The 23,788-nt window shown below is 44.6% G+C and overlaps 1 protein-coding gene across 5 annotated transcripts in view; it reads left to right on the top strand.

The window, feature by feature from the left end:
• KIAA1549L (KIAA1549 like) overlaps positions 1–23,788 on the top strand; it is a 667,839-nt gene that overhangs the window by 554,714 nt on the left and 89,337 nt on the right. For all 5 annotated transcript variants that reach the window (XM_085648235.1, XM_085648236.1, XM_085648234.1 and 2 more), the window contains one exon: positions 10,315–10,447. In XM_085648235.1, the coding sequence (XP_085504361.1) occupies positions 10,315–10,447 (133 nt within the window). The remainder of the gene's footprint in view (positions 1–10,314; positions 10,448–23,788) is intronic.

Here is a 23,788-nt window from a genome sequence, read left to right as displayed (position 1 = left end):
GACAACCCCGACTTTTAATAATAATATTTTAATTCACTGAACAGGTATTTATTTAGGTATTCACCTTGGCAAAATCTGGACCCCTGGGGTTGGCTTGAATGTTTCACTCCTCGATCCCTTCAGTAGAGGCTTTATTGTAGGGACAAGCTGGATCCCGCTACCAAAAACACAAGGCGGCTCCATTGAGCCATGGTCTGTGCTTTGCCTCAACGCTCTAAGAGGCTAACAATCGCAGGATAACCATGCTGACGTTTTATATGAAACAGAATATTTCAACGTGGTCTTCATCTCAGCAATGGCGCGAGGAACAATGCCCCAAGAAGCTCAGTGTCAGGACACTCTCCCTGTTGAAAGGTATTGAATCTGGATTCGCTGCTTTGTGCCGCTTTCTGAATGAACAAGATGGCAGCCATACCTTCTGTTCCTGGGACAGCCATCGGTTCAAATAACCTCGATTATTATCATTTCGCATTCGATGACCCCCTCGATGCGGCTACAGTTGCCTTGTTGCTTTGTTTTGCTCTCAATCCCGACCAAGTAGACTGAGTTAAGCTGAATACCTCTTTAATAAAGGATGGTTCAGTTAGATATTGCATGCTGTATTATTCCATGTAATTTGCTAGCAAAAGGATGCTGTGTCTTTGTGTATTATCGAGTAACCATGACCTGCTTTTCTTGTTGCAATCTTCTGGCAGAGCATGCGGTGCGACAAAGGCAGTTACTTATGAACATAAAGCAAAAAAAATGCCTTTTCATCGGTCCTCTCGTTTGGTCATCTTTAGTTTTATGTGAGAATACCACCCATCTCTTAGCTACAGGGTAAACAACCACCAAAGCCTTCTCTTAGCCTTTTAAGAAGGCTCCCGCTAACATTGTTAGAGATGCGTAAAGTCTCTAAGCAGGGATCTCAAAACGGTAAAGAAAGGAATGTTAATTTGGATTTAAAAACTAAAATTGCAGCATTTATTAAAAGGATTAAAGCAAATACTGATTTCTGCTGCTCTTGCTGAGCGCGACAGGACAGTTGAAAGAAATCTGTCCATGAAAGGAGAACGCATGGAGAGTATATAAAAACACACATTTAGTTGTACCCTTTAAAGCCCATTGCTTTGTGGGTTTCTTTTTTTAACTTTGGCTTGATGGGTAGTTAGGTATCACCTTTAGCATCAGATCTGTTATGGGTACTGGTACTACATGCGTATAGTGGTATGAGGAATATATAAGAGGTGCGTTGCAAAGTCTTATTGACTACTAAGTATTAGCTTACCCCTGAGCATTTAGTATCATTGTGAAATTTGTAGGGATATTGGATATGCAATATCTAAGGTGGCACACTATAAATTAGATGACAAATATAGTACAAAATGTACACAAAAAGATGCTCTTATAAACACGAATCATGCCTTTTGTCACACAGTACACGTGTACCTGCTGGCTTTTTGACCAATTTCAAAATATGGTTTGATGCTACTTTTGTTATAAGTCCCATTATTAACACTTGGGTTTGTGTCTGCCCCTAAATGCAAGGTTTGGTTGCATTGTGTTACCAGTGTTCTACCTTTTAGTTATCGCGTGAGACCACTTGGGACCTTTCCTGATCCCCAAAAGATGAAGAAGAGTGGAGGAGCACATTACACTACATCAAACTCTGGACTACTCTCCTGCCCATAAGATTGGCAACTGAGGGCCAAGTTCCCAATGTTTCTTCTGTGAGCTGTTGCGTCTTACTCCGGATGTATTTAGGACTTGCGTATGGACTCCCAAGAGTAAGACATGCTTATGTATGTTAAGACTGTGAATCAAATCAGTGAGCGGTCATGATTAATTTCGGGAACTTCGCAAGGTGAGCCGAGTAAGAAACAACTAATCAATCAATCATTCAGTAGACTTGTAGAGAGCTTCTTGTCACCCTTGTTGGTATCCAAGCACTGGATATGCTTTGTAATTCAAGATCCAGGAGTAAGTCACCCGTACGAAAGGAGTAAAGAAAAAAGTACTCACAAAAAGCTTTGTTGATTTGACACTGAGCATTTCACGACAGGGTTAAATACTTGTTTTCTAGTAGTCACTGATTTATCTAGGGACCTTCGCTCTGAGTGGAGATGACATACCTAAAAATCCATTACAACGGCAGAGACACTCTTCACAAGCACATTAAGTCCACATAACATCATCATCATATAATGGTTGCTTAGGAAATCACTATAAACCATGTCATAAGAATGACACAGATCCCTAGTTCACCTGGAGATGGTAAAATGCACTATCGAAATGATTTCACTCACTCGCTCATTGGTTCACTTGCTCATTGATACACTCACTCACTCATGCCACATAAAGGACCCTCCACAATATTGAAGATCGGACGTAGAAATATAAGAGGAAACTCAATGACTTCTCTGCGCCCCCTCCTCTACAGATTCCTTGAACAACGCTGATTTGTGGTTTTAATTTCTAAAGAGGCCACGCTATGACCCATTCACCACACAATCTGGTGAATATTTTGAAGTGATGCTAGCTAGTAAAAAGGCCATGCACCATACACTGAATGGAATGTCACTAAAGCAAGTGAGTAGGGTTTTCTTTGGGCCACTTTCTATATACGGGCTTTATGTCTATTCTAACATATTAGTCTACATGTAAAATGAAAGTGAGATAACAGGTAATTTGGCTGTACCGGACAGTAATATGCTGTTTTGAACTGCTGTGTTTTTAAGTGCTCTTCCAGAAATTTCGGGGGATGGCTGTGTCACAATAATGGACACTTAATCTCAAAGTAAATCGTGAACCAAGAGTATCTTAGACAGACCCAGCTGTCTATCAGGGGAAGTACCAAGATACTTTCTTTTTCGGACTTTTTTAGCCTTTCCCTACAAAGATTTCTACATTAGCTCCATGAACTGGAACTGTGCATCACGTTCTTTGAAGACTGGCTTCGTGATTCATAAGTCATTAGCGGCCAGCATGGCTTGCGGGTGAGGTGACGGGGAGGGGGGGATCGTGCGGGATCCTTATTTTTCTTTTTTTTATTAAAATTAAAAATCTACCTTTCCTCCAGGTCCTGTGTCTTCACTGCTCCTGCTCTCCTGCTTTCCTGTCTCCGACAGGAACAGGAAGCAGGCAGCCAGGCTCCCTGCCCTAAGCCTCAGGGGCTAATGGGGTGGGCATGTTCTCCATGCAGGGAGAAGGGCAGAGTGCGCATGACTGGTTTGGGCTGACCGAGAGGGCCAACCAAAGTCTTTGCGCACTCAGGCGTGCTGCAAACCACTCCCTCCCTGCCCTGCTCAAAGAGCAGAGCAGCCTGACCACCCACCCGCAATGCGCGAAGCAAACATAAAATGATTATAACTAAAAGTTATTACCATTTTATGTTTTGGCTTTCTCGCATTGCGACAAAGCAGTGCGGCTATGCTCCTCCACCCTAGTGGAGGAGCCGCCCCTGTTCATAGTCGTTAGTAAGTGAGCGGTTGTATATTGTAAAGTCTGTAGACCAATGTCGTCATTCCCTTTTTATATGCATTCGCAAAGGACTTTACAGTTACGTAGGGTAGTTTACAGCTGAGAGATCGAAAATCATTCTTCGTCCATCCAGAGCAATACACGAAGAAACCATTACCTTACCTTATATGTCCTTCCCTGGGTCATTTTGCATGAATTTCCGCTCCCTAACCTTTAACTTTTCACAGTTCTAAACTACAATGACTCTGAATCAAGACCTGGATGTTTTTTCTGGCTAATTAATGTTCATTGGAAACCTATTGGTAAATATTCTTTTGTCAGCACATTTACACAAATAAAATACTAATTAGTCTAATCTTAAATATGTATCATCAGTCCATTCACTATGATGGCTTCTTGTACCGTGTCTCCTCATCTGCATTTCCTTCACATGCATAGAAAATGCTACACAAAAGTACACCATGTCCATGGGACTGCCATGATACTGTAATGACTTTAAAGTTCTGATTCTTTAATTAGGATCCAAGGCATGTGCTGTTTTTCTCAGAGACCCCAGTGTAAGGATGAAAGTCCCTGGAAACCATTGACCTCTTGACTCTGTCCATTTGCAGGCCTTCCATACAGACAGCTTTGGCTGTTTGTTGTCGAACACCTGTTGTGTACAATGCATCACTTATGGAGGACTTTGGGCCAGCCCAGTGCTTACCATTGTTTGGCGTTCTTGTCAACCTCCTTTGCTTGCTTCTTTATGCAGAAGCTTTCCTTCCTCTTCTTATGTTTCCCTCTCCCTTGGAGTACCGTTTCTTTACCATACGTTTGATTGGATAACTTGTTCCTTCCGCGCGTCACACCAGAGAACTACTTTTTAGGTCTGACGTTAGGCAAGACCATTGGAATTTACTAAAATTATATGTAGAATCGACTTACTTATAGGGGCCTTCAGCCAGTGACTCCTTTCAGTAGCCCAGCTTTGGCCCTTCTCTTCCGCTGTGAGATGTACGGCAGAGGCCCACGCACACCAGCTCTTATAGTATCTAGAAGGGCTGCTGCCGATAGCCATGTTTCATCCCTGATCTTCCAATCGCAATGGAAGGTGTGCATAACGCAGCTCCTCGACTTGTTTCATGAACAGCCATGGGAATTCCTACATGTATGTAGACATACATGCAGTGACTTTCTTTACGGCAACATGCCAGGTTATGCAGTACAGTCAGTGCAGGCGTAGATGTGGAGTGCCCTTTTCTCCTCCTTCCGATCTGCTCCTATTGGCTTTGTAAGGTAAAACGCGCCAACCATAGGATTTCAGTGCCTTTGGTGTACAATGGCTGACGTGCATATTACTTGTGAAAAATTCAGGATAGCAAACCGTCTGAGTCGGAATCTAGATGGTTGGCTCTTTCACTGATCACATGGTTTTATTTTGCTATAATGATATTTCGAAATAAGTTGTCCCTAGATGTGCTAGGCGTGTATTCTTACGTGTTTTCCAGCTGCTTTCATTTGAGGTGTTTCTTATCACTATTACAACTTTGATGGTCTTTCATATTCATGTCACAAACTATCTTCTTCACTGCACATTTCTGTAAATGTTCACATTTTTCATATTGCTTAAGGGATTTCCTAAATAGCTTTCCTACTTCTTCGCCCACAATCCAACTAAATACAATATCCCCACGTCTACTAGTTCTCTGCTCCTCTGCCTCTCAGATGGACCTCATGGGTTGGGGACCATCCTTTTAGATGTAGACATAAAAGAGATAGCACCAGTCTATTATATTAATATTGACAATAGTAGCATTCAATGCCGTTTATGGCTGGTTTTACTGTGTTACAGCATGGTATTGTGTTGAGTAGTAGTTATTTAATTGATAGGAGAAGGCGGAAAGGTTGAGTCACCCATACTGTGACGCAAATCTTTTCCCTTTGGGTTGCAAACTGACCTGTGTTCTGATAGCTTTAACCAACTGATCTCACTCACTGTCAGTGGTAGTCTCTGTCCCATGGAAAAGACAATTCTCACAAAGTTAGGAACTTTGTAAAAGATGCCTCCATGATATCTGGAAAACTTCCATTTAACAACAGGCGATTCCAGGCGGCATTATCAGTGGCCTTGAGCATTAAGGCACTATCGTCATGGTCAGTCTACTGAAATTGATAAATCTGGTTTTACTGGTGTCATCTGGACTCCAAAAAGGCTGTGGATACAGAGTAAAGGCAACTCTAACATACATTTTTTTTACTGGAATTGTATTTTGTGTCACTGAATGAAAAAGTGCAAAGTATACACAATACCATTGAAAGAGGACTGCCACTTGCAATAGTTAATATCTAACTTATTTCCCTCTGCAAACATATTCCCGTCATGTTTAGACAGTGGCATTTCTACCTATTTTTGCTTTGAATCTTTTAATTCTGTTGCATATGCTCTCTTAAAAAAATGAGTGCTTGCCAAAGCCAGACTTATTGGCTTTGACAATGCTTGTTTTACTTTCAGCATTCCATGGGAGCATGTGTGTTTTTTTGCTCTCTCTTCTGTGTGCTACTTTCCCCTCAAACCACCCAATGCCTTATCCTTGTTGCTCTCCCACCCTTCTGAGGGGAAAAAAAACCCAAAACCAACACTCCGAGGGAGCTATACGTTTATGTCTCACTGTAGCCTACTTATTGCATGTTATCCCCTGCGTCATATGGAACCTTTTGAAACAAATAGGGATTAGTAATAACTGAGGCCTAGGTACAAGAGCGTAATCTTGCGTAATTTTGTATTACACTTGTTACGTGAAATTTCTACAGTTATGCTATTATGCCACGTTGCATTTATACATTTCAATTATGGCACAAGTTTATTACATGTACACAGGAACGTAGCGAATGACCAGAATGTGAGCCACTACTGTTTGTGGCGCATATGTTTTTTGCACAATTCTTCAGCCGTGGTCCGTGCAGGTAACAGTGGTGAGGCGGTGTGCCATGTAAGGGGGGGATTCCGAGGGACGATGTCGAGGGATTTATTTAATTTTCCTTCGGCATCATTCCTCGGATCCCCCCTTAAACGGCCCCACCGCTGTTACCTGCACGGACCGCGGCTGCTATTTTTATCGCAAAAGATATAATTGGACCCAAAATTGATGCTATGGCGCATTTCATACTACAAAATAGCACCTAATGCCAGTTTGACATTTTCCTTAATTACGCATCATTTCATATAATTTGAATGAAATTTTGCATATTTGCACAAAGCAAATTACGTGAATTTCGCCCACTCCTGCCTGTAGCCTGATTGTAGCTTATTTCCTACCACAGACGTAGGCCGTTTTCTCACTCATTCAGTATAATTATTTGGATTTTTTCTTGGCCTCTCTAAATCGGGTATATAATCACATCATGATGTTTTCCCATCGTTCCTCAATAAACCAATACGTTTTATTCTTATAACAAATTGTCTCTCCTTTTCTAACTACTTGTTTAGAAAATACATACATCCAAAACTGCCTGCCAGAGTTAAAATTTCCCATTAGAACTGTGTTTACCAGGGCAATCGCCTTAAGAATTCCAGGAAAAGCCTCATGTAAAGTCTCAATCCTTTCATTAACCTTTTCTGTCCTACTCAATACAGATTATACTTAAATAGCTATTGTATGAAAGATATCTATACATATTTTCCCACTACACTGAATTTAGAAGGGCCCCTCTTTTTACTTTCACATTTGAGTGACAACACCAGCTACACATTATCTGCGTACAAACACCACTAAAAACCCAGATGTGTAACAATATGAGCCACTTGTACCCTCTCACTGCTCTTCCAAAATGGGCGTCCCTTTCTTTTTTCTGGTGGCCCTATATATGAAAGGCAATGCATCTTTCAAAGAGAAATTTGGCACATCATTCATTTTGTATATTGTATTCATATTGTATTTTATATTATGTATTTATATTCCGGCTGCGCCTCTACAAGCAGAAACAGTTTTCGGTAATGATGTTGCCTCCTACTTCCTGCAAAACTGGCCACGCCCCACTAGAGCATCCACGGCCCAGAGAGATCACACACCTCCATTGTTATTTTCACAATCTTCTGAAATACTTCTCTTCTTTAATAATAAACACTCATCCAAGTATTACTTCAGAGTAATGCTCATACTAAAAAAATGTTGGCAGATTGTAGAATTATAAACCATGAAATTTCAGACATGCCAAGTAGAAGCATAGCGAAGAAAACATCGAACAGAAAAAAATGTTTGAAAGCCTAACACAAAATTGTCTCCCAATACTGCATACAGGCCAGCAAAATATCTGTTGCCTTCAAAAGGTGTTCCCATCTACATACGTATCACAAGCTCAGTCACATTAAAGCTAAAGGTTGAAGTGAGAGATTGAAGCAGTGACACCACTGTTCATAAAGAGGTCAGCAAAGAATCAGATATTAGATATGGTTAGACTACTAGAGTATCTAAGAAAATAGCAATGGTTGTGGTAAGCCATGCATATATATCTATTAAGTAAGAAATTCTAGGGGTCTTGGTAATTTTCATAAAATATTACTTGATATTTATGTAAAGAGATCATGTTATATATTCCTACACTTCAATGCACACTGCTTTGTGCATAGCCGCAACAGATGTTTTTTTATATTGGGCTGGATTTACTGCCATTTTCTGGGTAATGAAAGTCATCTAAATACCTTCTAGTGCATGTGCTGTGTCCCTTAAACATGCTAACACATGTTTAATGCCATTTTGCATATCAGTCATTTCTTTCATTAGAGCACAGTAAAGGTCACTTGTAGAATATCAGTCAGATGGCACTTAAGGGCTGCAGTGTGGACACATATAAAGTGACTCCTAAAACAGGTAAACTGGAACCAGAAGTGATTTTCTAAATTTTTATACGCCTTCAAGGCCTGAGTGCAGAATGTATAAAGATGAGTAGCTTTACAAAAACAAAGAGTAGGCTTGCCTCTTAAAAAGTGCAATTTACTGCATACTGCTGAAAACAGCCTTTCTACTCCACCTAGGCCTGCTTATGATTCACAATTACTGTTTCTGAAGTTGTCTTAGTAATAGGCTAGGTAAATCATCTTCATAACCTTATGATATTTAGCAAAAACCAACATACTGGTGACTGTGTAACTTGTTTAGCATGCCACAAAGATGATTTGGAGAAACATTTGTTGTCTGTGCCTGAAGCATTGGCAGTCCCCGGACGTGTACTGCCAGGGCTGTCCATTCCCCAAGGGCAACAGTGATTAGAATGCCCCATCTCTGATTAAAGGTGCAAAATGACCTTTGGAAAGGACAGAACTATCTGTGGGAACAAATGGCCTGATTGCCTTACTCTAGCAGGAAAGGTGGAAGAGGTTAGTTACAGGGACAACTACCCCTAGTTATGCAGAAATGTGAGTTGGGAGGCAGGAACCCTGATTGTATGTTTGTACTAAACAGGGCTGTGGTGTGGCTAGTCTTTGAAGTTAGCCATCCTCGTAACTAGATCTCCATTCACTTCAGATTGTTTTGATAAAGTTAGAATAAGCTCTGCAAAGAAGTGTGGGAACATTCTTAGGATAATTTGAAATCTATCACTCTGCTTCTCCTTGTGCACAAGCTTTGGGAATGATTCCCAAGGGACAGACTGGGTGGTCTTCTGTTATCTTAAGGGCCTAAAGTGCAAGAAAGACAACTTTACAGAAGAAACAGCAGGCCAGTAGGAACTTGAAAATCTGCTTTAGGCCTGGTTAGAGAAAGTGGTTAAACACGTTGTTCCCAATGCTATGCGCTGTAATGCAGCAAGCTGTGCTTTGCAGTTTGGAAGCCTTAGGGGTGATCAGACCAGGGGGAAGATGTTCAGCAACCGGAGCAGCTGGAGAGTATTTGAATTTACCAGTCTGTAAGGCTACTAACTGTACTCCCACCATATTGGACTGCACAGGGCAACACAGGTTGCTGGTAATTTTCATTTTGTGGGCAATAACGTCCTTTGATGGCACATAGGTTAACATTAACATCAACAAGGTGATGGAAAGAATGCTTGAATTAATCTCAGTCACTGGCAATCTCTCAGTCCCGGTCTGCATCCCAGTCCATCATTTTTCTCTCACCATGCCACCTTAGTTTGGACCCAACCACAAGTAAACCAGTCTTGGCCCTGCTCCAATAGGGACAGCCCAGCCCGACCTGCCAGGCCTGGTCCTCGCTGAAGCAGAACACAAGCAACCCGAGACCAATTATACTATCATTGGGGCTCTTCAGTGGCTTTTATATCCCTATCATCATTTTTTGACATTTTCTTTAGAAATTCATATCTCTTGATCCTTGTATCCAATTTGTAAATGTCTTTGTTTTGTCTCACTTATTATTATTTTTTTCTTCTTTACTGAAAGAGTTTAGAGATTTTACTGACTGACTGCCTAGATTTAATGTTGTTTGGGTGATGCTTAAATACTTTACTTGCATCTTCTCTGAAGAATAGCCTATTGTTTTGTGTCATAACTAACAGGGTTAATCCCAGAATGTCTCACTGAAACTGTACTTGCCTAGGAAGGCGCTGGTTTTCTAAATTTCTCGCCCAGTTAAAATCCATGCTGTCATGGTACCCTTTGTTGACTGGAATGCACATGTATCCCATATTATGTGTTTCATTGTACTCCATACATTGTCGGATAATCATATATATGTTTTAATCGATTTGTACGGTGACTGCATTAAACAAAGTTGCATTTTAACATCTTTCCCATTTTAATAATATTTTAAGGTCTTTTCCTTTTAGGGTTTGAAAGTATTAGAAATGAGTCTAGAACATACCCAGCGTTTTGTATTAAAAGCTCTTTTCAAACTAGAATTTCTGGTGATTTTTTTTCAGGCAACCTCCCACAAAGAGCGTAGTATACAGAAGTAGACAGTCTCTGAACAGCCCGAGCCCGGGTGAAACTGAGATGGATCTCCTGGTTACCCGCGAGAGGCCGAGACGAGGAATCCGTAACAGCGGCTACGACGTAAGTTTATTAATGTTTGAATACACTGCTCATTTGTTGAGGTTAGGAAATAACCACATGAATGGATTTGAAGACAAGGAAGGAGGATACTAGCAAGAAATCTTCAATACCATGTATGTCAAATTTAGTTCATTGAGCTGAAGGTGCAATCGCATGTAATGCAGCAATTGGAACAGCCTCTCACACCCCAGCAGCATAGATATGATTCATGATGCTCCCTTCTTATGTAAAGTGTATGTCCTCAATGCTGTGGCTTATTTGCACTAGAACATGAGACTGAGCATAAAAGGGTGAGATTGACTAATAGTGGACATGGATTAGCCACGTATCTATTACTTTATGAAAGGGAAAGTTCAGTGGGACAGCTTCAGTATTTTGTATTTGTATCATGCAGCTTGCACAGCTCTGCCACTCCTGCAAACACTTTTGTAATGTGGAACAGCTAAGATATATCTGAACCAGGCTCACCAAGAAGTATTTCTCACAATTCCTATACGTGGCCATTGCCCCCTCTTGCGTTCCCAAGAGGTCTCCAAATATAGGTGTCCAGCAGGACTTAGTGCTTTGCACATATACGTTATGGGACTAGCCTAGGACTATATGAAGGGCAGAGTCCAGGGTGACCCACCAAGGGCAGCGCCGTTTTTGCGAAGCTACGTGTTCTTCTCCTGACAAGTGCTAGTATTCCACTTGTGACACTGCTAGTATTCCACACATCTACTTCACACTTGCTGTCCAGGGGAGATATGACACAAAAAGCAAGGCAATATCTAACAAAGTTCCTTTCACATTTTTCGCAGCACGCCGCAAGCTTTTAGGATGATCAACATCAAAATGATGTGCTTGGACTGCATGGACTTAAATTTGTTGCATACGTTCATGTTGATGTAGATGAGCAATGACACACCTATATATGCCTGTAGAGATTGTTAGATTGGTCAAAGGAAATGTGATGAACATTGACAGGAGACTAAACGCTGTGTAAGGATATCGATTTACCAAAATGCCTGAGACAGTGAAACTGACATCTCAAACTCCACCCCTACCAACGTCCCAGGGTGAACCTCTCGCTCGTGCCTTAGTCCCTCTGCATCCTCATATTTCCTGCAGAAGTGGAAGGGGTAAAAGTGAAACCTTAAGCTTGGTGCAGAAAGCAAGCAGAAGTCCCAGTGCCCTGTTCGCTCTGTGTTCCTGCAGCTGCCTTCATGACCCCTGAGACAATGCAAAAGAAACGATTGATGGACGGAATGCTGGACAATGCAAACATTCTCCCCCTGTCACATGGATCTGGGTTTAATCCATCATTCTTTTCCTCACCACACTGCCCCAGTTTGGACCCTGCCATATGCAAATTAGTCTTGACCTTGTTCCTTATGGGAGCAGTCCAGCCCGAACTGCCAAGCCAGGTCCTCCCTGAACTGGAAACAAGCATCCTGGGATCGGTTTCAGGGCATCACCCTTCATCAGCCAGGCAAACTTGAATCCAGTGGTGTAGGGAGCACGAGACCCACGTTTGGGCATACCCTTCCCACTTAGGGCGACATATGCAAAAGAAACAATTGATGGATGGAATGCTGGACGATGCAAACATTCACCCCCAGTCACAAGGATCTGTGTTTAATCCGCCATTCTTTTGCTCACCACACCACCCCAGTTTGGACCCAGCCATATGCAAATCAGTCTAGAGCCTGTTCCTTATGGGAACAGTCCAGCCCGAAATGCCAAGACAGGTCCTCCCTGGACCGGAAACAAGGATCCAGGGACCGGTATCAGAGCATCACCCTTCATCAGCCAGGCTAGCTTGTATCCAGTGGTGTAGGGTGCACAGGACCCACGTCTGGGCATACCCTTCCCACTTAGGGTGACAAATGCAAAAGAAACTATTGATGGACGGAATGCTGGACAATGCAAACATTCACCCCCAGTCACAAGGATCTGGGTTTAATCCATCATTCTTTTGCTTACCACACCACCCCAGTTGCGCCCAGCCATATGCACATCAGTCTTGACCCTGTTCCTTATGGGAACAGTCCAGCCCGAACTGCCAAGCCAGGTCCTCCCTGGACCGGAAACAAGCATCCTGGGACCGGTTTCAGGGCCTCACCCTTCATCAGCCAGGCTAGCTTGAATCCAGTGGTGTAGGGAGACGTGGATCCTGTGCTCTCCATTTAACTGGAGTCAGGATTTCTTGGCTGATGAGGGGTGAAATCCTGAAACGGGTCCTAGGATGCTTGTTTTCAATCTGGGGAGGACCTGGCATGGCGGTTTGGGCTAGACAGTTCCCATTGGGCACAGGGTCAAGATTGATTTGCATATGGCTGGGTTCAAACTGGAATGGCATGGTGAGCAAAAAAACGATGGATTTAGGCCCAGATCTCTGTACTGGCGTGAATGTATGACATTGTTTTGCATTCTGTCCATCAATTGTTCGTTTTGCATTTGTCACCCCGAGTGGGATGGGTATGCCCAGACATGGGTCCCGTGCTCTCCATGCCACTGGAGTCAAGCTATCCTGGCTGGTAAGGGGTGAAACCCCGAAACCAGTCCCAGTATGCTTGTTTCCAGTCCAGGAAGGACCTGGCCTGGCAGTTCGGTCTGGACTGTTTCCATTGGGTGCAGGGTCAAGACTGATTTGCATATGGCTGGGCCCAAACTAGAATGACATGGTGAGCAAAAAAACGATGGATTTTGGCCCATACCTCTGTACTGGGGTGAACGTATGACATTGTTCTGCATTCTGTCCATCAATTGTTCTTTTTGCATTTGTCACCCCGAGTGGAACGGGTATGCCCAGACGTGGGTCCAGTGCTTTCCATGCCACTGGAGTCAAGCTATCCTGTCTGATGAGCGGTGAAACACTGAAACTGGTCCTAGTATGCTTGTTTCCCGTCCAGGGATAACCTGGCCTGAAAGTTCGGGCTGGACTGTTCCCATTGGGCGCAGGGTCAAGACTGATTTGCATATGGCTGAGTCCAAACCGGAATGGCATGATGAGCAAAAAAGTATGGATTTAAGCCCAGATCCCTGTATAAGTGTGAATGTATGACATTGTTCTGCATTCTGTCCAACAATTGTTCTTATTGCATTTGTCATCCCAGAAGACATGCCAGGAATTTACAATTTCTATTTCCTCCTCCCATTTGACGTCCCTGTAGCTGGCCCTGCAGTGCTCTGCACACTGGGTACCGAGCTTTGTTTACAAGCCTCTAAAACCCACAGAGCATTTCTCTCCCTGCCAATATTTGCCTTGAATTTTTTCTTCCTTTCATCCAATTTCTAAAGAGGGCTGATACCTATGGAAAAAAGTTGGCACGAGGAAATATCAATGTATAATTACATTATTAAATAGGTGAGTGTGAATTTTTCGTAATTTGTTTTCATGTAATTATAGAAAATTTTGGAAAGATTACGTGGAATTACACATAACTACTTGAAGTGCAAAACTGGCATTTGCTGCTGTGTTTTCGTGTGGAATGCTTCGCTGTGTCTACTTTGGACGTTCGGATGCATTTTGCGCTAAAGAAACTAATCCTGAAGAACAGGAGCACTGCGAACAATAGCCGTCTGCGTACTGTTGATCTCATGCGTTTGTGGTAAATGTGTACTACGAATGGCACGTAATTATGCAATGTGATGAAATACCAACATTTCTAGTAATAAGGTCGATGCTAAATTATGCTACATTACCTTGGCGAAACAAAAATTTCGCCCCGGCCTAATTATTATCCAAATGTCTCTAACCAAGAGTCTGTAATGTCATTAGAAGACAACATTGAGATTAAGGCGGGCAAGTAATTGAAAAGTGTGAGCATAAATGTATGTTTCTATTTGTACCATGCAGCACACATAAAACCCAAGAAAGAAAGGGGCATATCAGCAACGAGGCGATATAAAATTGTCACCGCTTTTGCGTCCGTTTTTGGGCAAAAAGCTCCTAGTTAGCAAGGTCACGCTATCGCGTGAAACCTTGCATTAGCTCCTGTATTCTAAACGCCCAGCTTTGCATCTCTAATGAGATGCAAAGTGGGCGTTCCTGACCTGACATGACTGGAGAAATGTCGCTAAGCGACATTTCTCCTATCATCAAGCCCCACGCTGTGAAGCATAGCGGCAAGAAAAGTAGCGATAACCCCTGTTATCGCTACTTTCCTTTACGCCTGCTTCAGGACTGACTTAGCCATGATATTCTATGGAAGGTGGATATCATGGCTAAGTTTGTGAGTCCCTATCTGCAAGCTAACGCCACACTACGTGAGATTATCGCTGGGTTTCCAGCGATAATCTCACGTTTGGCAGTTAGAGCTAGGATTTTTATCGCTTTTGAGATAAGCGTTGCTAATAGCACGATATCTCAGCGATAAAAATCAACGTTAGCCGGCGATAATTATCCTAGTGCTAAGTGCGCTTAGCGATAATTATCGCCGGTTGTTGCTGATATGCCCCATAATGAGGCTAAACAGGCGCACCAGTGGGGCACCCCTGGGCTGTGCCCGTCAGTCATGGAGAGCCCTGCACCCTGAGCCGGAGTGAGATGAGCAGCTCCCTGCCCTTAGAGGGGGCATCGAGCAAACCATGATGCACAACAGGTCTCACACACTCTTTACCAAAACCCAGCAAACATCACAAAACAAAGGGACACTCTGCAGCCCATCTCATTTGGGAGTATTTATTATAGGACTGGGAAAAGAAAGCTGGGTTTTGTCATTAGTCAGTCTCTTTAATTCACGAGTATTTATTTGGCTCGCAAGTGAAGATTAATGCCAAAGTCAGTCTTTCATACTGCAGCAAAAGCATAAGACTCTACAGATCTTATTGTTAAAGGGGCTTTTTCGCCATTATTTATTGTCCTAATGATATTTGATGATTTTGTAGCACAAGCCATCAGTGTGTCGCCATTGGAGGCTGCCTGGACCAGTCCCCTGGTGTTCTGCATCTCTGAGTGCCGCCCGCCGGCCCATAATGTATTCACTACTGATTTATTGTAGTATTTGCTGTGCGCAGATCTCCTCTGGGATTCCAGGATTTGGCACTTTTACGGCCAGAAGAAATAGGTCACAGGCAGAACTATTAATCTTAAAGCAGGAGACTGCAGAGCTGGGAGCGTTAGGCATGCGAGGTAAAAGAATCACGCTGCTTTACACATCTTTCAAGCAACCTCTGTTGGTTCACAATTTCAGCAGGGCAAGTGGACAGAATACTGGAAATGTGTAAATATAGGGTGACTCGGAATCAAGGCCTTGCTTCAGCCCATCAGCGATGGTCCCCCACCATTTTGCTGAAGATATCACCCACTCATCCTTAGGGCAGGTGTTGGTGGCGCCTAGTGAGACAATCTTTGTTGGTGCCCATCCCACTTATCTCCTGCCCTCACTTCCACCCTTAAATGGTTTCCCTAATCTCTCCTTATCCCCTCTCTCACATTTATTTGTTTTAGAGCGTTGTTAATTCCAATAGAGACAATTAGAACGCTTTACATTACAAACATATTACACACAGACTTAGAGTCGTACAAGTGTCTAAATCAATTTATAGGAAATGCTATCTAAGACAATGAGGACTACAAGGCGTAGCAGTCGCATGTCATCTATACAAGTAGGTAATATGGGCCACTTGTATATAAAAATTTGCGTTTGCAAACAGGCCGATTCACAGAATCGTCCTGTTTGCGCACGCAAAAAAGGCTTTCCCCGTGTATTAAACCCTATTTTACGATTTTGTAACCTGTTACCGAATCACAAAATGGGTTTGTGATTCAGTATTTGGAAAGGGGCATGCTTAGGGCGTCACTTCCAAATACCCAATCGTAACGGTATGCATGAATGTTTTGTGACCGTGAATGTAGTCTAAGAACATTTACAAATTTCTCCCATTCACGAATGGGATGGGGTCCCCAAGGGACGTCTTCCCCTTTGGGAATGGTGGCGAAAACGGTTTTTGAGAGCAAGCAGTGGTCCCACAGACCACTGCCTGTTCTTAAAAAATAGAAAGTAAATTTTTAATTTTTCTTTTTTAAACGCAACCCGTTTTCCTTTAAGGAAAATGGGCCGCATTTAAAACAAGCATTGAAAATGCAATAGGTCTCGCCCTTGATGAAGTTAAAGCCATTTGCTTTGCCAATGGTATTGTATAGCAAAGCACATGGCTTTAACTTATTGAAAGGCAACACCTATTGCATTTTTAATGCTTGTTAATTCTGTCAACAATCCGAAGAAATCTCGCCTGGATGCTGAGGCTGCGTTAGCACCTGTAACATGAACGTGTTTTCCGTGCAGGTATTTGATTTTGAAAACACTGAATAAAAAAAAAGAAATTGTAGTTTTACATAGTGTGAACTCGACTGAACGATATTGTAGCGCTTTACGTGAGCACCAGTTACATTAAGCAAGACCATCAAAAATTTTTATATTTAGACAAAGGGAGATTAAGTGATTTTCCCAGAATCACAGGATGTTGAGCCGGCGCTGAGATTCAAAACTACATCCCCCTTCTCCAAAACCTGCAGCTCTGGCTGTTACACCGCATCCTCTTCCTCGTTCGACCTGGATGGCCTGTTTGCTTCTAAGAGTCTCTTGGAAGGGATTTCCTAGCTTCAAGGCTGAAGCTTTGTTATTTAGAAACTAACAGACTTTTGTTTCTGGCTGTACCTACCCCAGCTGGCAGCACTAGGCGCTACACACACACATGCACACATATTGTAATTGCCGTTGTAATCATTAGTAGCAGAGAGTGAAGCACCGAGCGGTTTTCTGCACATAACATACGAACCTGCTATAATTAATGCAACTGGTGGCACTAGGCGCTATACATACACATCTGTTGTAATTTCAGTTGTAATCAGAGAGTGATACTCACAAGAGGGACTGCTCGAGCGGTTGGTCTGCACATATGTACAAACCGGTTATACATAATGCAGTTGGCGGCACTAGGCGCTATACATACATACACACATGTTGTCATTACAGTTATAGTAGTAGTAGTAGAGAGTTACTCTCACAAGAGGGACTGCACCGAGCGGTTGGTCGGCACAATCTACAAACTTGTTATAATGAATGCAGCTGACGGCACTAGGCGCTATACACACACATCTATTGTAGTTAAAATCAGAGAGTCATTCATACTCACAAGAGGGACTGCACCGAGCGGATGTCTGCATATACTACAAGTCTGTTATAAGTAACGCAGCTGGCGGCAATAGGCGCTATACACACACATCTGTTGTTGTAACCAGAGAGTCATTCATACTCACAAGAGGGATTGCACCGAGTGGTTGGTCTGCAGGGCCTCGGGCAGCAGCTGCACCCGCTCCGGGCTGCCCACGACCCCCAGGTTGAGGTTGAGCTGGGCCAGGGAGTGGGTCTCGGCCAGGCCCCGGCAGACACGACCGAAGTCCCAGTCGGAGAGGCGTTAGCCCCGCTGCGAGACCTGACGCATGAGTTCTCCCGCAGGCTCTCGACCACAGCCTTCACCTCGGCGCTGGACAGGCTCTCCCCGGATATATGGATGGAGCCGGGCAGCATCTTCGGGGGGGTTTCGGGCATCTTCGGCGGAGATCCGTGTGCAGCCCGCGGGTCACAGGCTCGACTCCTGGGAAGCTAGATCAGTGGGGTTATGCACCTGGGGCGGCGACCTGAGGTCAGGGGGTCCAGTTCTACGATTATGGTAGTTCAGTGGAGTAATACACCCGAGGGAAAATGAAAGAGACATGCAGTTCAAATTCCAATATGAAAGGTCGGTGGGTTAATGCACCTGCCACTGGGAGTTTAAATAAGTAAATAAACCACCAGGCGAGACCTAAAAAACGGAACCGTCCACAAACAAGACGGCCCCACCAATTAAAGAAATTAATAGTCGCTGCTGCTGCACCGGAAGAGACTGCTCCGGTTTACATTACCCAGCCACACGAGAGCCGGCACTCCAGGCTGTGCGTGGGGAAATGCAGTCTGTGAGGTGAAGGAAGCACACGACTAGACTGCCCTGTTGAAATTCGACTTCCTTGTGTATGAGAAGATGCGCCACCTGCTGGAAAGAGACAGTAGCTGGACCAGTGCCGCTGCTTCAGCGCCGCTCTGTTAAACACGTGAGCAGGTGTCAACTGAGTCATGCAATGAGATCGCAGACTTCTTTATAGGGAAGGTAGAAAAGATCTATGCATCGTTTCAGACTAACTCTGAAGCTACAAATCCGCCCGACCCCAACTGGGGAAATAAGGTCAGGGAAGAACTTAGGAAATTTGTGGTTCCCCAAGCAGAGGAGCTTATCAACATCCTATCGGACATTCACTCGGGCTCTCCCTTAGATGCGGTACCAGCGAGGATTCTTCGCAGTCATCTTCCCCAGGTAGCGAAGCATATAGGTGACATGGCCTCGCTTTCCTTCCAGGAATGTCTAGTTCCGGATAGCTGGAAACTGGCCCAAGTCGTCCCAATAAAAAAGAAAGCCCACATAAGCATAACGCAATTAGACAACCTGAGACCAATCTCCCTCCTTCCCTACTGTGCGAAGGTAGTAGAAAAATTGGTTAACCGACAGCTGGTGAGCTTTGTGGAGGAAAACAAGCTCCTCCACACGTCTCAGTCGGGATTCAGAGCCAAACACTCGACAGAGACCGCCCTCCTCCTATCGACAGAACTGCTGCGGGGTAAGGCGGATGAGGGTCACACGGCCGCACTGATCCTACTGGACTTAAGTGCGGCGTTTGACACCGTATCACACCCCGTATTACTGGACCGCCTGAATGAAAAGGGAATAACCGGACCTGCACATGAGTGGTTGGTTTCCTTCCTTAAGAACAGGAGATTTCAAGTGCATTGTCCACCATGTAAATCCAGTGTAAGATGTCTCAGGCAAGGGGTTCCACAGGGCTCGATTTTGAGCCCCACATTATTTAACCTGTACATGGAACCCCTTGCCAAATTGGTGGAGTCATATGGTGTTTGTTAGACCTGTCAGCCCTTTGGGTGGTCCCTCCTCATCATTATTTATTTTGTCCCACTTTTGCCTCAAAACCTGTTTGAATTTTTCCTTTTTGGGAACCACCAGACTTTTTAGTGTTGCTACAGATTCAGGGAGCCATTTTACCTACCCCTGAAACTTCTGTCTGAGGGCCTGGAGCACAAAATGGTGGCCACCTGTGACATCACCAGCATCCACTGGAACCTGCTAGCACCTTCCAGAACATTCCAGAACCCTGTGACAGTTGGAGGCGGTTTAGAATGTTGGGAAGCTAAGACAGAGAGTTGGCAGTTGGAGCTGGCAGTTGGCACCTGACTGGTGAAGAGTGAGCAGCAGAAACTTGAAGGAGGAAGGAGTGAGGCAGCAGGGGTGGAAACTTGTGCCTGGAGTGGGGTCCATAAACCCACCCTTGATACTAGTCCCTACTGACTGAGCCCAGCCTGGAGCCCTGTGTGGGAAGAAGCCAGAAAAACCCTCCTAAGGACCTGGACAGCAGGAACAGGCCTTAGAAACAGAGGACAGCAAGATCCTGACCTAGAAACTGGTTTCCCTGGAGTCCGACGTCGAGTAGCCTGAGACCGGGAGCCCGAGGTGGAGAAGCGGCGCCGACTGGAAAGCGGACGTCGTACCCGGAGCCGCCAGAGGTCGAGAGAGGGCGCCGTCAGAGGTCGTGAGGAATACCAGAGGTCGAGGAGGAAGTCACCCGAGGTCGAGTGAGCGGCGTCATCGGAGGAGAGAAGTCCGCCCTCCGGAGTCGTCGGAGACCGAGGTGAGGGGTACCGGAGGTCGGGAGTGAGGATCGCACTCCGGAGTCGCCGGAACCTGAGAGAATCGTGCCGGAGGTCGGGAGTGGAGGTCGCACTCCGGAGTCGCCGGAAACCTAAGGAGAGGAGCACCGGAGGTCGGGAGTGAGGATCGCACTCCGGAGCCGCCGGAAGTCGACGTCGAGTCAAGGCCGGCCGACGTCATCGAATCCGAGGTCGCCATCGGACCGGAGCCGCCCGAAGTCGACATCGAGTAAAGACTGCCCGACGCCATCGAATCGGAGGTCGAGATCGAGCCGAGGCCGCCGACATCGATCCGGAACCGCCTACCGGCGTCGTCAGGAACTGACATTGTGCCGAGGCCGCCGACATCGAACCGGAACCGCCTCACGGCGTCGACACGACTCCAGCGGTGTCGGAGCATCAGAAAAAGGGCAGTAAGTGGAGTAGAGGGCGCCTAAGGCCCTGTGGAGACCTGAGAGACTGCTCTAAGGGGCTAGGGAGGTGCTGGAACCAACCTGACTGTGCCAGGGGTGAACTGGGACTAATCTAGAGAGGTTGTGTGGAGAGAGAGAGCCAGGTCTCTGGTATTCCCCCCTTGATCTACCTCAGTTTAGGCCTCAGCCCTGTCCAAGCCAGGGAGTAGACACCCTCAAGCCTTCCACATCCCCTCAAGCTGTGCCTGGGCCAAATCAGCCCTTAGGAATTCATAAGTGATCTGATTCTATGAGTGTCACTGTCAGCTTTTAAGTATTTATTAGGGGCACTGTATTTATTGTATTTAACCTATTTATTGCTTCACTGTATTTATTGGTCCACAGTATTTATTGATGCACAATATTTATTGGTTTACAGTATTTATTGCCTCAGAATATTTAATTGCCTGTATGTATTTCACTTTTATTTATACCTTCAGTATTTATGATCACCCCTATTTATTGAATCATTAAGCCAGTATTTATTTGACCTGCACTATCTAAAAAGTTTGTATATTGTGATTGTTATTTATTTATCCAATCAGCAACTAAGAGAAAAAGAAGATAAAGAAAGCTAGTTTCATAATTTTTACGGTGTAGAGTCGTTTTTGGAACGGATGCACGCATGGTTATTGTATGGGTATAACGTATGCTTAGCACGGAGCCTGATTCCTGACCACTCGAGCCAAGCTACCACAGTGTGTCCGGTAGACCACCACCACCCTTTCAGAGTGGGAGTGTGGTTTTCCAACAGTGTTGCAATAGTCTCCTATGCAGACGATACACAACTGGTGATCAATCTGTCCCGTGATCCAGTTGTGGATGCTGAGAATTTCTCGGCCTGCTTGGTGGCACTTGACGGCTGGATGAAACAGAACTATCTCCGCCTTAATGGTAATAAGACGGAAGTTCTTATCGTAGGTCCCTGTCCTTACATCTGGACTTCTGCCTGGTGGCCCATTGAACTGGGCCCTGTCCCGGCCCCGGTAGACACAGTTAAAAACCTTGGCTTTATTCTGGACTCTAATCTAGCCTTTACCAATCATGTTGGTAAGGTTGCCGGAAAATGCTATGGCCTCTTGAAGGTCCTGAGGAAAATCCTGTACCTATTGCCCCCCAGCTCCAGAAAAACTATGGTACATGCCTTGGTCACCTCCCATTTAGACTATGGGAACTCCCTCCTATGTGGACTCAGCAAAAAAGGCCTAACACAGCTACAACGCGTCCAGAACGCAGCTGCCAGGCTGGTCCTTAACCTCCCTAGGAGAGCCTCTCGGAAACATGCATTACGTTCCCTGCACTGGCTCCCAATAAAGGAACGAATCAAATTTAAAACTATGTGCATCACCCACCGTATAGCTCACAAAAAAGCACCTCCATATCTCCAGGACTTGCTTCCAGTCTATCGCCCCTCACGCCCTCTGAGGTCGATGGGCAGCATGCTATTAGTGGTGCCACGGATACACAGAGCAAGGATGGGAGGACGTTCCTTTAGACACCATGCCAGCAAAGACTGGAATGACCTACCCATCGAATTGAGGATGGAGCCGTCTGAAACCAGGTTCAGACAGAGGCTGAAAACCCATCTTTTCCCCAAGACAAATTCAGCATAGTATGTCCCTGGCCCTAGTGCTCACCCTCTGTGAGCTAAGCTGAAGAGATGTTGGTAGGATTGTCAGCGCGGGGACGCACTGTTCTCTGTGCAACCAAGCGCTTAACAAATGTCATTAACTAACTAACTAACTAACAGTGTTAAGGTCGCATCACGTGAGAGCGGTGTCTTGCTGCTTGTCATTTCCAGTTCTGATGTGCCCCGGGAGCTGGAAGAATTGTGGAAGGAGTGGATTTTTTTGGGCATGGATGAAGGGCTCATGGTTACAAGGACACCAGGCTTCCGCTGATGATGTGAACGGTAAGTGTGTTGGATATATGTCTCTTTGCCAAGACCATAATGGAGTTGTGGGTCGCAAATTTGGGGAATTTTGAGCATTTCAAAATCTTGCTGTTCCAAAAATATGCCTCTAGCAATTATCTCATGGCGTAAATAGTTCTGTTAGATCTGCAGTGGCCTGCCAATGGAGGGCAAGGGTATGCAGTCAGGAGACACTGCATCAACAAGACAAAGTCATGCTGGTAGGCGTATTAGAACTAGCGTTCACTGTTGTGGCTGCTGACTGGGTTGGGCAGTCCTTTTATTTTTCGTAACGCAATCATTCTGGCATTTCCCGCTTAGCGAAAAGCGAGGTACTGCCTGTATGACTGGATGGGATAATAAGAACCAGGGCTTTAAGTTGGATGACCTCTCAAAGGAGCGTGGCCGATGTAATTAAGGGCATGGCTTAAAACAAGCGAAAGTGCTGGCAGTAAATCTGCGGTAGCACCTATCTGATGTCACGTGTAATCCCACGCCGCGCATGCACATCTTCTGTCCGTCCGCGTGCATGCTTTGGAATCCGTATTGATTCCAAAGGGCCCTCGCATGGCCGGACAGCACATGCGCTCTGCTAACGCCAGGCGAGACCTAAAAATTATGCTTTATTGAAAAGCAGTCCCCGGACATGGTGATCTGCTGACCTCAGCAGGTCACCATCCCCGTGGTTTAGCGATAATTATTGGGTTACAAATTGCTAACTACCTCATTGATATAAACGAGGTTGGTCGATTTGTAACCCCCTAGGAACCTCTAAATGAAACCTTTGGAGGTAATCGCTATTTCTAATGTTGATACATGTGGCCCTATATGCTAAGAGTGCTTGGTCTGGAGAAATGAAGAGCCAAATTAACGTTTTTTTTACGATACACTGAAACCAAAGTTTCTACTCTGCGCTGCATGAAAAGGCGAAAGCACACCAGCACCATATCTAGCTTGCACCAACACACACATCCTTGCATCAGAGTGCAAAGGTATTTTGCATGATGTCACGCTTAGATTTAATACTGGAAGGTATATTTCCAGTACAAAATTCTATACTTTACAAAGTTTAACAATTTATCACTTTATATGTGTGTTGTACAGTTAGCAGCACACATTTAAAAGTGACATTTTACACTTTACCACTTTGTATGTATGCTATACAGTGCAGCACACATGCAAAGGTGAAAGGTTTTGGAGAAAAGAAAGCTTTTTTCCAACTTTATGCCAGTCTCAA

This window comes from Triturus cristatus, chromosome 3_2 (genome assembly GCF_964204655.1).
Source record: "Triturus cristatus chromosome 3_2, aTriCri1.1, whole genome shotgun sequence".
Taxonomy (NCBI): Eukaryota; Metazoa; Chordata; class Amphibia; order Caudata; family Salamandridae; genus Triturus; species Triturus cristatus.
This window is presented reverse-complemented; position numbering and strand designations above follow the sequence as displayed.